Source organism: Antedon mediterranea, chromosome 2 (assembly GCF_964355755.1).
Source record: "Antedon mediterranea chromosome 2, ecAntMedi1.1, whole genome shotgun sequence".
Classification (NCBI taxonomy): domain Eukaryota; kingdom Metazoa; phylum Echinodermata; class Crinoidea; order Comatulida; family Antedonidae; genus Antedon; species Antedon mediterranea.
The window spans coordinates 8436826-8454751 of NC_092671.1; the positions used below are offsets into that span (position 1 = coordinate 8436826).

At 31.6% G+C, this 17926-nt stretch overlaps 1 protein-coding gene across 1 annotated transcript; it reads left to right on the top strand.

Moving 5' to 3' along the window:
- The first annotated feature begins 84 nt into the window (after nucleotides 1–84).
- LOC140039586 (myogenic factor 6-like) lies at nucleotides 85–17607 on the top strand. The gene is made up of 3 exons (XM_072085202.1): nucleotides 85–750; nucleotides 13339–13414; nucleotides 16088–17607. Exons 1-3 carry the CDS (start codon nucleotides 211–213, stop codon nucleotides 16204–16206), a joined length of 735 nt encoding a protein of 244 aa, XP_071941303.1. The 5' UTR covers nucleotides 85–210; the 3' UTR covers nucleotides 16207–17607.
- Nucleotides 17608–17926: the final 319 nt, after the last annotated feature.

A 17926-nucleotide genomic window follows, 5' to 3' on the forward strand; every position in this document is an offset into this window, starting at 1 on the left:
TCTTTATTCCGGAAGCGGTCTGTCGATAATTCCGTTCATGGATTATTTAGTGCGCATGTGCAATAAGAAGCGATATCAGTGTAAAAGTACAGAGCGCTGTCTGATAATATAAGTTATGAGAGGCTGGATTTCAGCACGATCTTAAAAGTATTTCTTTGCGATACTACACACTGAAGTAACTAGATTAGTTTATTGACTACTACAAACAACATGGCATCGGCAAGCCAACTACCGCATAGGAATCAGAACCATTTAAATTCATGCCGTTTCTACGATTCCCCTCAATATAATGGATTTTCAAATTATGATCAGTTTTACCAAGACAGCGACCATTATTCGTCATACTCGAAGTATCCAAAAAGTCCGGACGAACTGTACGACGGCGACGAAAACTGTGAAAATGATGAAGAATGTTGGCGACGAGAAGAGAACCCAGATCATGTGTTGAATCCTGGTCATGCAAGGCATGGTAATCGCAGCTGTCTACTTTGGGCTTGTAAAGCCTGTAAAAAACAATCACATAGTTTGGACAAACGCCGCGCCGCAACCATGCGAGAACGCAGGCGGTTAGGTAAGGTGAACTCGGCATTTGAAACTTTAAAACGACACACCTGTCCGAACCCAGACCAGCGTATTCCAAAAGTTATGATATTAAGACACGCAATTCAATACATTGACAGACTGCAAATGATTCTCCATCAAAGTGAACAATCAGATACGGATAGTGCAAGGGATTCACCATTGAACAGGGTAAGTTTATTAAGTTAACATTATAAAAATGACCGAAATAAAGGAAATGAATGAATGATATCCTAAGGTTGGAAATAGTAAACTAACTTGCATGCTTAATTATTAAATGTCTGCAATATGAAGTTTCTGTTGCAGTATTATATGATTGTTATGAAAACTAGTTAAAAATAAATAAAATGAAAGTAAATACGGTAATATGTGATGTTTAGTCGTATAATAGTTAATACGATCTTTCAAAGCAACTTACGTTACAAATTAAATGGAAAATTTACTGGTGAAGTTAATAAACAAAATAGATAAATCTGTACTGAAACATCTGCACTTAATAATATCATTATTACATTAAAGAATATCGTAATATTTTCTTCCAACTTCATCGTAAAAAAAAATCGAGTTTTCATCAATGGGTTCAAGGCCCAGCTCGTCAGTGTGAGGTGGAAACGGTCACTTACGTGCCTATAATTTAAAGTATTAGTGATTTTAATGAGATACTTTTATAAATGAAAATTCCACATGGGAATGGGAAGTAAACAATAAGATGACTTATAACGAACTTTCATTTTCTGCAAAGCTTCTTGTGTTTATTAATTAGGAAGACAAAAAACAATAATTGATCTTTTTGTTTCATTTACATATTTTACTGAATCGGTTTTAAAAAACTTCGCAACGATTTTTCATTTATGTATACGAATGATGAATAAATTACTGTATACATAATATTACATAAAGTATATACATACAGTACAACGGGTATACGGTAATATGCACCTTTTTACAAAATACATTTAAGTGAAACTTTACATTTTAAACCATACATTTATGTGTAAGTTTGTATTATTTTATTTGCTATATTATTTCACAATAAACTAAAGTTTAAATCGCTCATGAATTCCTTACGGATTAGTGTAATAATATCGTTATTACATAGCCTATAGAGGCCCATAATGTAACAAAAATACTCAATAAAAAGGTTTATATAACTCCAGAAAATCGTTTCGATTTTAGGTTAACATGCGATCTAGTTTCTCTTTATCAGAGGCTATTCTATTTAATGTTGAAAGCAACAACTTTTTGAAGATTTAAAAATGTGATGTTTGTGAATAAAACAGTTTCTTGATTAAGGCTTGAGTTTACCAGCAGTGATGGTGTTCACACGCAAACGCGACGTATTATTATTTTCGACCTTGATGTCTCCCACTAATGGGGTATCGTTTCACTTCCTTCCGGTTTTCTCAAGGTGGGTATACTTTTGACAGATCTATCTATGTACCCGGCCTTCGATGTGTACCTATGTAACTGGTATAATGCTATAGTAACTGGCTATTATGTAAAATTACAATTTAATTCAAGATGTGCCATTTGTCCTCCTTGAAGTAATCAATGTAATAAACTATAACATTGGATTTTTAAATTAACTTGCTCTCTCTACCAGGAAATGCTGAGGCAGGCTTCTATTGGTCGTTTTTACTTATTTTTTGTAGCTAAGGCTACAGAGCTCCGAGTTAATAGTAAAGTAAAATGAGATAATCATGCTTGATTACAATTATTCTTTTCTCATTTTAGTGTGTTCGTTAGGGCCATCTGGACAAAGTGGGATTTAATTGAATGGAGACCTATTAAAAAATCATGTCTCCATTCTCGTTATAAGCTGCCGCCCATTCCTTAGTCATTTAAATTGGTTGATTTGTAAAGCAGATTCAGATTCTTTTCTTCTTGTACTAAATATTAGTCTATCAATATTAAATTAAGTTTTTCTTCTTTTTTTCTAAGTTTCTAACAGGCTTACCCAAGGTCTTCAGGCAGAGGATAGTAATACAGTAATTCTCCTTAACATGTTACAACAAGTGCTCTTATTAGAACTTCTACAAAATTAGGATACTGAGTTTACTAGATAACAATTATTCATCCTTTACAATTATTTCACATGCTAACAGTACAGCGACATGTTTCTGACTTAAGTCAAAAAATGTATCAAATGTATTACCCCGTATATTTTGTAATCATCTATGATTCAACAGATTGCATCAGTACTAACCCTGTAAAATGTAAACGTATACAAGTAATAGAAATTAGAAGAATATGTGAGGCACATCCACAAAGATAAAAAAATGCTATAGGCCTTGTGCGATAAACCCAATTTATGTTATGGATGTGTTGATGCTACAGTTTAGGTTCTGAAAAGTTACGTGTTTCAAACGCTGTTTTAATTATTTGAAACGATTTACACTATTTCTTTATTTATTTGGAGTTCTTTAACACAGGTGCTATGGTTTTTATAGATGTAAAACCCCTACCCGTCTGCGAATGACCTTCTTGGTTTGAACAACGTCTTTAACTCCCGACAGCGCGGTTAAGCGTCCGAACCGCAACGGCTGTGGTTAAACGTTCTCATTGCTGAATGATATAAACAACCTTTACCCTGATTTCAAGTTATAAATTTCAATAGGCTTTATACCATTCCCCTGGAATTCCCAATAAGAGCATACCTCCAGGACCCAACAAAGGTCCCTTAAGAAATTTCCTCTGAATAGGGGTTGGCAAATGTGTTAAAACATATTATTTCCCCTTGGTTTCACGGGAAAGTGTTCGTTTCACGGGAAAGGAGTGTTTTATACTGTATTTTGTTTTTATTCACGTGCAATGCGACTCTACAGCTTACTATGTCGGTTGATCGGTTGGTCGGTCGGTAAACACTAACTCCAATTTGAGCACGCGACTGCGTCCATGTATATGGCCTTGTTAGTCTTTGTTTTCGTTGATTACGGTATTTATTAAGCTCTTTTTATCAATGATACCAAAAGAGACAAAGTTGGTGTATCGTCCGCATAGTTGAGTGTTTCTTCATATTTTAAATGCATAATGTGAATTTGTCGACCAGAAACTGATTTATTTTGCTTACGAGTCACATTTGTTGATGTAGCTGTTTTTTCAGCTTATGCTGTTTTCCAACCTGACATTATTATATAATTACATTTTGTTGCAGTTTTGTAGGTTCTTGAACTCGAACATTAAGATCACATAATATTGTGTGTGTGATATGCTGGATTCCATACGTGCTCATCTGTTACTGTCATTAATTAACATGACAACTAATTAGAATTAACTATGAGCCGTTTCAGATCTGTAAAATTTGTAAATATGCACAGTAGAATATTTTGATTTCATATTATGATATTTCATGTTCATATCTCCTTAGGCTTATTACTGTAAATTACATGAAAAAAAATGATAAAATTGTGTAATGAAAACAATACTTTATAATTCACGGACTCTCCTCCATCAATTTCGCCTAACTTTCCTCTTTTGTTTTGAAATATTTTTAAGATGAGGATGGCCTACTATATTTACACAACATATAAATTTACGTAACTATTTCTAAATGAATTTAGATGTTCGTGTACAGAACAGCGAAACTGTCTGGTAACTTTTACCATATTTTTTATTTCAATTGGTTTGTTCATGAAAAAAATATCAATGCTATTTTATCCATGGTTTTTAAATTCATTTTATAAAAAATGTAGAACATCTACAAACCAATTGCTTCTAGTCCTATCTAGGCCTAACAACCTTTTTTTTTTATTTATGGTAACTTTTACCATTTTTTTTTAATTTCGATTGGGATGTTCATGAAAAAAATATCAATGTTATTTTATCCATGGTTTTTAAATTCATTTTATAAAAGTCTAGAACACATACAAACCAATTGCTTCTACTAGTCCTATCTAGGCCTAACACACTTTTTTTTTATTTATTTAGTTTTTTTCTCACCTCCATTTACAATTTACAATGAATAAAACAATAAAATCAAAGTGTATTGAGTTATTCAAAATCTATTAGACATATAGAAGTACATATTGCATTGTATTGCTCTTTGTATGAGCATTAACTTGTTTTTAGAAAGATCTACTTTTCTCTGCGGAATAATCTATTACTAAAATCCGTGTGTTAGATAGATTAGGCGCACCGAAGTATGGAGTTCTGTCTGCGGAATAATGAAAATCGCTTTATATAAACCCAGTTAGCATTTCCCCGATTACCCAAAACATTTCCGAGTAGTCTTGTTGCGATACAATACAAGAAATAACTGTTGGTCAAGGCCATTACTGTATTAGACTGGAAAGTTTGCATTGCAGTCAATCGGGGAGAAAGTCCACAATCATCAGCAATGGAAAGTTATTTGAATTCCCTTGCTGATATAAAATACAACATCATAGCATAATAGATAAATTTACCTTGAAGATAAAGAAAACGAATTATGCAATATTGATATGTTTAATTATTGCGTATAAGGCCTATTCTCTTTTCCTTCTTTGATGTGGTGATATCATTAACTTCTAATATGTCAGTAGCTAGTAGTAGGCCTATCATGACTCGCAATACATACATACGGGTGATAGTATTTTTTTCAGCCGAGAATAATGCATTTTAGATTCTACTTTAAGTACTTTTAGTCCTAGCTCATGTCGGGAGCATCTTTCTTACTACCTATAGTATAATGAAGGCCTCCGAAACCAGTTTTAAACCTGGAAACCGTGAGTTACTATAATATAAAAATGAAACAAATTACTTTAACGCCCGGCAAGAGTTTAAATAATTTTACGGAATTCTATTTTGTGGTAAAACATTAGAAACATGATACCTAGAGCTATTCGCTTGTAAGAAGCTACAACTGAACATTCGCTGCTGTTCAATAAATTATTTTAAGCCCCCTACATTTTTATTGTGTAGTTTATTTGCGCATATCATAAGGATAACATTAGAACACGGATCCTCTCTATTCATGATTTAAGAGCAACCGGTTTGGGATTTAACCCGGCGCCTTGTTGGTTTTTCGGATCAGGATAATTTTACTAAACGAACCCACGCGAATTGCAGTCTTTTTTGTACATTCAAGAAGTTAATAATATTCCTTTTTAATGTAATAAACAGTATGATTAATACATTAAACAGATTATTTAACAATAAAGGAGACATTAAATTATTACGGTTATCATTATTATTTAACTCCATATTAATATCATTTTTAATATCTTCTTTGTGTTCTGCTTTTTCACCACATTTTGCCTTAGGTGAAAGAGAAGATCTTCCTCCTATCTAACAACAACAAAAATCCTTTTAATTACTTTTAACAGCTTTCTTGCCATTAACTTAATTTTATATCTAATTTACTCTAATCTCTGTTTATTTAAATAATAGGTATCATGTATTTTATAATTATTTTGACAACATATTAAATGTAATGTTTACAGCACAGGAGGAAATATCAGAGAATGCAGATTAAACATTGAATCCATTTAAGGAACATTTTTTAATTTCAGACTAAAATAGATCGGTTTCCATGAATATTAAAAGTACGGTACCTTTTTACACCTTAATTTTTCTTTAAAATTTCAGACTACTGGCCTTTATATCATAATGATATTTCAGTATTTTGTCCTTAAAAATATTGGAGCTTACAAAAGTGATTTCTTAGTACAGACGTGTATCGAAAGAATAAATAATTCCACTATATTGTCTACCGTAGTTTATGCCAAGACTAAACAAAATTGTTAAAATTAACTGTACTTAATTTTTTTTTAATCTAATATTTTGATTAAAGACTAAAGTTTTAGACGTAACGCATACATACAAAAGAGTAAAACTGGTGGTGGTCTGACATTTAATGACTGGGTCACAAATCATCCGGGTACAGATTCAATGGGGCGTTTGTGAAATTGCTATTTTACCTGGTGGTTCATTATTACTGGGACGATACATGTCAATAATGGTTAAGGACAATATAATTAACTTTGAAAAAAAAGTACAGTAAACGATTAGTTCTGCCCTTTTCCCATTCACCGCTTCAGCATTCCTAAATCCTTTCCGGTCAAATTTTCCCAGACCGTCTGTTAATACGCGCGCGTACACTGTGGTAAAAATCCCCCGCGGGAGACCTATTTTAATCGAATTATTTCCTCCCCGTGTGAGAGTTTTTTCTTGATATGACAATTTATATTATATAAATATAATATATTAGCTTTTTAGTGACATCTTTATAATTGATCTGCGATTACTTTAAGCCTCTACAATTTTTGTTTACGGTTTTGTGTAGATTTTATTTTGTCCGGTCCTGAAAACGGGTTACGTTACTTTCGGGGGTGGGGCGGGGGAGTGCACACCTATTCAGGGGACAACTTCCCGTGAAAGAAACGAGCTGCATTATATGATATATTTATATGGCCAACCCTTATTTAGGGGCCAACCCTTATTTAGGGGACACCTATATTCTAATTTTTAGGATTGTCTTGTCTGGTTTTTTATTTAACATGAATATTAAACATATTTTTTTATCGATTCAAATTCAAAATTATTCCAATTGTTTTGGTTTTGAATAAACTACAAATCATCTATTTTCCCACAGTCCAACATCGCCTAAATTTACAGCATTAGTATATCAATCAGTGTCGGTAAATTGAGGTACATTACCGTTTGAAGGACACATTTTATTCGTATAATGCCGCTAGAAACATAAGGAAAAGTTTTCTTCTTCTCTGTAATTCCCCAGATGATATAGTAAACTCATTCTCATTTCTAAGAACACTAAAAGAGAAGTCATTAATTGTTTTTAATCTATCTAAAGCAATCTCTTTTATAAAAATTTATTTTTACACTTTTTTTTTGTGATAGGTCTAGGCCAACTTTTTTACTCGTAATGGCGCGTCAGTTTACCTTTTATAAAATATGTTTTTTACATTATAATATCTTGTTGCGTCATTGGGTCATTTTAATACAAGTTAATAAACTAATTAACACATAACTATACTTGCATACTATACTATACTGTATGCTTCACTGATGTTGATTGAAATGTATATTTCATACTTTTTTGTTTTACTTATTATTGTGTGTTAAATGTTTTTTATTTCCTTTTTTTTTTAAATAAATTTTCATTAGGATATATATCAGTATCAATGCCAGATTAATTAAACCCATATTAATTAACTCCAAACTAGTGTTTTCGTTAATGAATGGAAGGCAATAAACATGCAGTCAATGCAACAAGTAATCAACACGTTTGATCCTACAAAAGTAGGGCCTAAATCAATTTTCTCGTGAAATCTTAATATGGAAAGCATTAGGCCTATACGTTATAAAAGTATGGCATACTAGTTAAGGACACGTAATGTTCTTGAAACTTTCATCGGTTAACTCCGTCAACAGGAGTCCGTTATGGAACTCAGTACAGTCCTGATTACATTAACCACCAATACGTACTCTCAAAAAGGTTGTTTGACATTAGATCAAAAGATCTAGTGTCATTCTCCTAATTGTAACACTTCCTTTATCAATCTACCTTAATAGTTTTATCAGATGGTTTACTACTAAAATCTCTTTTAATGCATTATTTCACAACTAAACTGACTCTACAAAATATGTCCAAATTAATGATTGTTTGTATATAAAAGCAACGTAATGGGCAGTAGGCCTACAAGAATAACTAATTATCAAAACTCTTATGCAATACGGAAGAACTCTTCAGGAATGCTTAAAAAATGTCCGGTCATTGATGAATAAACATTATTAGCAAATAGGACTAATCATATAATATAGTATAGTAGATAAATAGACTCCTGTCGTTAATTCGAGTGAGGCAATTATTAATCAAAATGGTCGCCAAAAATGTGATTACATTGCTTTTTTATATAATTTCCATTTTCTAATAAAAACAATTTCGCAATAGATACTCTAAAAGAAATGTGATAAATTCTAACATTTCTGAACATACAATACAACAGAGACAATCCGAGTTCATTATTTTATAGACTTAAGTCTTTCTTTAGATTCAAAATGGACTTGCATTCTTGTAAAGGTTTACGTTTTTTACAGTGATATAGGACAGGTGTTTTATTACGATGTTGCCGCAGAAATCTTTACAGTTGAAAACATTAGTGCTTTGAGAAGTTCTAGATATTTTTAATTGACAGTTAAGTGCCGGTTGTAATTTGCTTCGAGATTCAGAGTAGTAAAAATAAGATGGTAAAAACGTGCATTTCATTGGTGAATTTCATTCGGTTTACTTTTTACAGACAATGTATATGAGTGGCATGTAAAGGGACAGTGGCCGTATTCTCCAATCACACTTACTTCTCTTTACAAAGTATTTCACTTAAGTCATCAACAAATGTAAAAATCTCCCCTAAGTGGTATTCACGAGTGTTTACCTTTGCGTAAGTGTGACTAACTTGGCCAACCACAAAGAAAAAAAAATTACATTTGATGAGGCGGATACTGCAGGGATGACGGTACCGCTTCCCACTTCGACAGACAAAATAAAATGATGAACTTTTTCATATTTCACGAGAAACGTTACTTTAGGCCCTTCGTAACCATCTGGCTAACTGTTGATCGATTCTCCTCTCTCCTCCCCTTCTCTATCGCCTCTAAAATAATGTTATCTAATTAGAGTTAGGCCTACATAATTAATTCGATTGCAATTATCTATGACATGACGTGCTGGGTTTGGCATGTACAAGTCATATTGTTTTTACATAACGCCCATTTAGGCTAATTATTGAATTTGTGTAACTGTGTAACTGTTGGTGAACTGTTACTACCGACCGTTAGATAAGCAATAGGCCTATATGCTCTGTAACAAAACTCGTACGGTATGCATCTCAATGGTTTTCATTGTTGGTTTGGTGGTGTTGTTTGTTTAATCAATTCATATTACAGTACAGTATATGCTTACACTTATAATATTATCCAAAAAAAATCGTTGAATGCTAAACGCGTGAAATGCCTAAGCTTAACACATCGGACGTACTGAACATGTCACGAACTGCACAACAATACGTTTGAATTGATATTTAACACTGTTTAAATACAATTCAGTTATACGTTCTGTGTGATATATATATATATATATAACTGTCGCCTCACAAGGTGGAAACACCTTAGCTTCAAGGCGCCTAAAATAACAAATACAACATTTTAAAACAGCAAATAAACTAACGGAAACAATAAAGCATTTTCACTTTTTTACAGGTTTTATTCTGTTGATATTTATTCTTAGCTATACTAGATTATGTCACATGATCAATTACTGAGTTTCAACAAATGCTTAGATGCCAACACATCAATCTCATTCTTTAGATAAATGTGTATAATTTCTAATTTAAGATCCGATTGATTTTGCCGCGTAAACGCGCTACGCATGCGCGTGGTTAATTAGTATACGTCGGCGTCTAGACATTCTGACTCAAGGTTTTCATAACTTCATTAATTTTTACTTGTTTTATTATCCCGGCGGTTATCTATAATAAACGTGTATAATTATTGGATTTGTTAAAACTTGCTTGAAGTGCGGATGATAAAACAATAGCTCACAAAATAAAACGTCAAATTGTATTGTTTAATTTCTTTTTTTTCTGACATTTCTTTATTATCTACTTCTGTTGTTAAGTTTCATATTTGAAAAAATAATGACCTAATTAATGACAATATAATGACAATAAATGATGTAGGTGGGGTTAATTTTACGCGATTTTTAAAAATGCACAATTTGGTTAGCATCGTTTTGTTAATATCAATAAATAAATTCAAACAACTAATCGTGATTCTGCTCTAAATAGGAGAAGTTCATTTTTATTTTGTATAAGATTGAAAAAATTGAAAACATTCGCATATCAATAATTGAATTAGGCCTAAGTCGCCAAAACCGAGACTTGAACCATAGTCGTAATCAAACTTAATATACAGTACCGTACCGTAGTAAACAAAAGACGCCCTTCCATTAAACCACATGTTTAAAGAAGATTAGATAATAATTATAAGCTATACTTATAAGTAGCAACATTGTTGTGTTAACATATGTAAAGTGTAATTCAATTTTTGCAAAATGAATTAAATTAACTTTACACTGGTTGCAAATAATGTTTAAAAGTAAAATTATAAAAAAAACATTTGAATCTAAAATTTTTCCTAAGCAACATTTTTTTTTTTTTGCTATTGTGATTTTGTTTTTATTTTATTCTATTACAAGTTGCACTCGAGTCATCGTGAATAAGCGAAATCGTTTTACTTGTATGCAGTTGTTAAACATGTTAAAACTCATGATTTAGGACTAAAGATGCCTGGATAACACAGAAAAATAAAGATTTTACAATCTGGAAGAATAAGGGCAATTTTCTACCTGATATAAGTTATATATAAGACAAAATAATGACCTAACGTATGATATTGCATTATGACAATACCAATAGTATAGTGCATTGTATTATTTGAGTAACTTAATAATGTACTCCAATACTCAACAGTTCTTTAAGAACTATGTTTTTTTAGTATGATTAATTTGAGCCATTTCGATATTCACAAACTACCTCTCAATACTAACTTTAAAGGCCAGGTGCGGGCAAAAAATTTCTCTTGATTATACATTCCAATAATTATTGATCTATACTTTGCCCTATGTCTCATCATTATTGGGATTTTATTTGTGAAAATAAGCACTTTCTAATCAGTGGGGGGGGGGGGGGAATAGTTAAAATTACACAGTAAAATCTCTATTCTTTTGCACACAATTTTTGTAAATAGAGAGGCATCTTAAAAAGCTATGAAAAATAAACGGTGTGGTAAAAAATGTTATCAGATGACTAAATATAGGTAATATAACTTGAATATTACATTTCTGGTATTTTTATTCAACTTTAGATTTTTATTTTCTTGCTATAGCAAAAATTATCCACCGTATATCCACCATCTTTTTTCACCTTCTAGGGAGTCACCAGACATCTTATTACATTAGGTTAACTACAGAAAAAAGTCTTCTTGGTTTTATGGAAGAATTTTGCCAAATTTTGTATTTGACCATATCAAGGGAAATTCATGTTTTTCCGTCTTGATTTCTGTTACAAATATTTGATTATGTACAATTAACCAAATATTATATTTAAAATTCATGCCTGTACCTGAGCTTTAAGTAAAAACAACTGTACCGGTAAATGTATCAAAAGGATTAAACAAAAGCAGAATTTGTTTAAATGCCTTTAAAATGTCAATTTACATTGTATACTTTACAGGTGTAAAATGTCTCGAAAATCGTCTTGTCTTTTCACGAAATAAAAAAAAAGATAGAAGAAAATGGCCGTATGGTTCGGCGAGTATGAGTTCGATTTCACGGTGATAATTTATCTGAAGACAATGACATATTATATCCTAATTAGATCACTATTATTACGTCACATTAATATTTAATAAAATTAGCAACAAATATAGGCCCATGCAACATTCCTGGCATTCTTTAGCGCTTATTAGCAATCTGCGTTGTGACGTATCTAGGCCCATCTTTGCTGCATTGTTCTAAATACAACTATAACTATATAATGATAATTAACAATGAGTAAATTAGGCCTATAACATTTATCTAACGGAATTTGTGTATGAAACTGGTTCAAATGCCTAATTACAATACAAGTTTTTAAAATAAAAACCAGTACGGTATACTCTGATCGGTTAATCTCTTCACTAAATGGGAACAATCCTATTTTAGTGTGATTTCCGTTTTGTATCGTTTTTTGTATAATGGAATATCTATTCTGAAATAAAGTGATCAATCAATCAATACTGACTTTTTCTACATTCAATCAATGTTTATCTTTATAGATCATTCGTGATAAACAAAAACAAATCAATACATTTAATGAATAATCTAGAACAGCGATACCCGTATGTAAAACTAATATACCTGCTTCAAACAAAAAATAAATAAAGTTACTTAACAAAGTACAACATGTAATTGATTTCTTGTTCTTATGAATACACTTGGATGGTTTAAAGTTTGTCGTCAAATCGTAAATGATTGTGCAACACGGAAATTGATCTCGTCTAAGAACTTTTTATCATCGACACAGTCGGAATAACAAGCGTATCACTGCATGTACTCGATACCTCATCACAGTGTGATCCCGATTCGAAAATATAGCCAATGTATTTCCCGAGAGACCAAATAAATGGAAAATCTGATTTCTTATATTGTATCAAATTTTCTTGAAAGACGCGAACGATCTAGAAATTTACGTAGCGTAGATTTGGTAATAACATGGATACGCTATACTACTGGGACGAAGCGGATGGGTGTCACTTTACCTCCCTTGTTTGCAACCGAACCCGTATCCTAGGCCCAATTATTGTCATAGCTAGGCCATGCAAACTCAACTGTCTAGGGTAAAATAATGTTGTTAAAGGCAGGGTGAACAAACAAAGAAATGTATGTTTCGTCAAGGAATATGATATGATTGATTTTTAGGAGTAAACATGTGATAATATCTTGAATGTTTGAACACCATCATGTACTGTAGGCATGCCTACAATGCATTTCAAAAGATGTTCAAAATAACAACAGCACTCACCTTTTACTTTTCAACAATGTTGAAATATCGAAATCAAACAAATACTAATTATATAAATTGTTTAACAATGGTATTCATTGTGTTGTTGTACAGTTACAGTAATAGTCTCTAGTTATTTTTCTACTGTGTGCCAACATTCTTATAGTTTTTCTAATACCGTGTAGGCCTAAAGTATAATTATGATTAAATTATTCCTTAACAGGGTGACGATCATATTCGAAAGAATGGAAATTGTCGACTAAGAGGTTTAGATGGTGATTGGACTTTCGAGAATAACGGTAAAAGATTTGATTTTTCGTTTTTTGTTTCTGGTTCTAAATGTTTATAGTATATCATTGTATAGGTGTTTAAAAGTTTAAATTTGAAGGAAAAACAATGAAACGTATTGACGTAATAAATGTTCTTGCTTGTTTCTAAAATAAGAAAATTATGAATATAACGTTTTAAACATTGTACCCTTGTAATTTTATGTTTTCAAACATTAATTAACTATTAATGGATATGCCTATTAATATATAGGATGTACAACATTTCAAAAATTCAGTAAAATCTATAACTACAAGATAGCAACGTTAGGTGTTGCTACAACATTGAGGCGATAGTCCATTGTTAAAATACAGTTTTTCTCAGTACTTCAGTACGACACTACTAAATTCATAATACAAGTAAACTAACATGTACTGTATATAACTCAAGTTAACCACAAAGATTGAGAGAAATTATACTAATTGCTCAACACGTGCGCGATGTCGTAGGAGGCTTGGTTACACGTATTAAAGACCATATTACCACATAAATCACTCCTCGTGAGTAAAGTCAAGCTCCGCTAGAAATCAACCTAAAATATCGCAATTAACACTGTGGAATAGGATGCCGTCATAATATCATAATTATACTTGTCATATCTTGTCATTTCATGTCATAAATATAACATTAATGCACCTGTATGCCTATATTAGGCCTTGCTGTCTTGACGCCATTTATCATCTTAAGTGAGCCACGGGACATTACATTATAATTAAGTGATGGTGTTTGATTTGGCAAATTGTTATTTAAGTAGGAAATGATCTTAATAAAATGTCATTGTAGTCGATGTATCTTCATTATATGTTTGATATTGAACCTTAAGGCAATGAACTTTCTTCCAAATCATAGGCCTATGTATTCTAAAATCTTATTTTAATAATGGTACAGTTTTTGTTTCCAAATTTAGCCTTTGAATGTCTGTTCTATAATAATTATTTATATTAATTTGGGACGCACTTTTCAAATCGAGGCTGAGTCAACTTGAGATGAGTTTTATTTATAAATATTGTTATATTTGTGTTTTATGTTAGTTGATGTAGATTTACACATTGGTAACCAACATACAGTAGGCCTATTGTCGGTAAAAAGGAAAAACATTAAATTTAAAGATTAAATTTGTATTATCATCGCTTCTACATGTAAATGTATGTAGTAAAGCGAATACTCTTTGTTGATAAATTTTAGTGCACGGACGGATTTTGTTAAAATTTTCTTTATTTTTTCCCGTAACGTTGGAATGCAGCAACCTTCCCGTAATTTATTTCAATTTGAGAGGTAATAATTCACTGTTCAGAGACCGGGGTATCTTTCAGATAGATTATTTGAAAAGACAGGGATCCCTAGAGATGTGGGGTTGTGTTTTGCATAGCTATCAATTGGTTTACCAGTATTAGTCGCGTTTAAATCTTAACTTTTCACGTACAAAAGTTTTACTGTGGCGCCATACTGCTTCATTATTGATCGCAATAACAGAGTGTTGGCATCCCTTGGTATGTTAAGTACAGTCTGTATCATTATAATAATGTTTTATACGGATTCGTATCCACCTTTATAAGTGCAATGATGCACATAGTTGATTATTATTTGATGACCATTTCCCATTTTACATAAAAATAATGTAAACAGATCATGCGAATTCCTTGCATAAGAAAAAAAACACTATCAATTTAAAAACAAAACTATTATTATAGAAGAATGAAAAGAATAATATTAGAAAATACTGTACTCATGCTAAATAAAAATATTATTTATGCTTTAATTAAATACAATTCCAGTATATATCATATCATTATTATATTAATACAAATTTGATGTTCAGTTTATAAAATTATTTGAGATTCTGCAAATGATCGTGCGATATATCGTAAAACAGAACATTCAAAGAAACTTTTGTCGCTCCCTAAGCTCTCGTAAAAAATACGATACTCACTGAACCATGATGCCATCACTCCTCCTCTAAAAGTTGAAAGATTTCAATCCAATGCCTACCACGAAGCCATATCCAATGATTCATACAAGCTATTATCTACGGACCACTAGCAGCTAAAAACACGAAATAAAGTACATTATATTCGTCTGTTGTGGATAGTTATCCGCCGTCCGAACACGTTTCGTGAACCCGTTCCATTTATTAGAACAGCAAACGCAAAATTTGCATAACATTGCCAACGTTCCTGTATAGTAGTTCTAACTGTATTATTGTACACCTGTATAATGTACAATTTAAATATCTTAACTACGATTGGTTGCTTTTTTTTAATGTATTAACAGTGGCGGTACCATTTAGAGTGTGGAGAGGATGTGTTTGCCCTGCGTTGGGAAATATTTGGCAAGTTTGTCGGGGATAAAAATTCAAATTATAAATTTATTTGAGTACAAGTACTACTACAAATGTAACTTATGGTAACATTTAGAGTACTGATACTGCAGGCTAATTGACTTTCTATATACAAAGCGAATGGGAACAAATCGTATCTTCAACACTCCTAGCTGGTAAAGCCTATTTTCAAAGCCGTTTGAACATATTTTTTAGAGCCGTGCTTTACAGATGATTATACCAATCTTAATTGACTCATCATACACTGTATAGTATTAAAGAAATTATGTTATTTTTACGTTTTAATAAATTGTTATATACATTTCAGACAACTCCGATGGTTCTACGAGTTTGGAACACCTAAACGATATGGTGCAGAAAATCACACCTTCACGATACGGTCCAGGGTATCTAAAACTTACAACCAATCAACAAGAAGATAGATGATGACGACACTCATTGTTTTACGCATCACTGACTAAATATAAATTCTGTACATTACAGGACACAGGAAAACAAAAATAAATTATGTAAATGAAACAATGTGTTTTTGGTGACCATTCTGTATTGTCATATAAAGTCGAAACAATTTGAACTATTATTGGCAAAATTGAGTAAAAATTCACTATGAATAGCAAGAGTTTGACCTTGCAATCAAGTGTACTGAGTTTGAAGATATATTTCGAAGAAAAGGACATCTACATTACAGATAGGCACATTGAAGGGTCGATAAAGTCGCATTTATAATGGAGTTTTGCTTTTTTTATGCACGTTAGTGTAACTCAAAGTCTTTCTTTTTTTAAAGTAAACTTATGTATACTAATGAAAACAGGCAGTATAAACACACTATTTTCCTTTTACAACTTTTTCTAATCAATGGTTAATTTTGCTTTGTTTCTCCTCCTAGATGTAAAATCATCAGCCACATGTTGGACATAATTGAAAATAATGTACATAAAGGTCTTTTGTATTAAGTTAATATAGATCAATTAAAACAATAATGATGATTGTAAGCAGTAATATCAATAAAAAGATTTAGCAATAACAGCATTCTAGATCAATCAAGGGTATAGCAATTATCATTTAAGAAAATCATTGTTAGCCCAAAATCAAACGTCTTAATTTTATAATAACTTTGTATTATATTTTGTGTATATCTTGTTTACAAAAATAAAATGATATTCATAAACGGATTATCATTTATTATTGATGATGATGATCATACATGATGATAACCAAGATTATAATGATCATGGTGACGTTTTTCCATTTCTTGGTTTAATATTTTTTTGTTTTTGTAAGAATTGGGGAATTTACGAAGATTACCAATACGAGTTATTTTCTAAAGCTCTGTCTACACTATCAAACTTTAGGAGGTGACAACAAAATGGGATGTGCCCATGTTGGACATTGATGTCATATCACTACCATATTTGGGCACATCACACTTTTGTTGTCAAACTAGTTTGATGGTGTAGACAGAGCTTTATATGAAAAATAGAGATCCATTCACTTTATATCTAATTATCTATATGATTACATATATGGGAATCTAAAAAATGCAGATTGGCTGGATTGGGTCGACCGGCCGGGCTGGAATAAATAATTATACTACTACATTCTAGGCGTATGCTATCATAACACATAAATATCGAAGAACTATCTTTCTTACAAGAAAGTTTTAATTAAGAACATTTTTTAATTACAGTTTTAATGACAGTTTTTCTTCTTTTTAAATTGTTTTAGAATTGAAAATAGACCTACGCTAATTTGCTGTGTTTAAATGTAAATGCATAAAATATCAAACTATTTATAAAAATGTTATATTGAAATAAAACATATCCAACAAGAAGTATATTTTCGAATTCTTAATCTCAAAGTTCACCTCCAGAAGTAAGGCCTGTGTCTAGTTTTAACCGAAAGTATAAATCGAACGTAATCTTTCTGATTATATTTATATATTTTTTCAGGTGAGTAAACCTTAAAATTATTTAACTTTATTTGCCCGTCGGCCACACATCCACTTTTTTAAATTATGATTTCACTTTATCACTGTAAATGTATTTACTTACGTGTGGAAATTCAATAAAACAACAAACAAATTCTATTTTGTTTGCTTAAAAAAGTAGACAAAATATTGTATAAAGAACGTGTACTGTTTGATGAA

Bases quoted from the DNA above. Each gene is read 5' to 3' on its own strand.
- LOC140039586 (XM_072085202.1), top strand. From the start codon at position 211: ATGGCATCGGCAAGCCAACTACCGCATAGGAATCAGAACCATTTAAAT. The intron at 751-13,338 runs GTAAGTTTATTA...ATTCCTTAACAG, and splicing joins GGGATTCACCATTGAACAGG to GGTGACGATCATATTCGAAA. The intron at 13,415-16,087 runs GTAAAAGATTTG...TATACATTTCAG, and splicing joins TTGGACTTTCGAGAATAACG to ACAACTCCGATGGTTCTACG.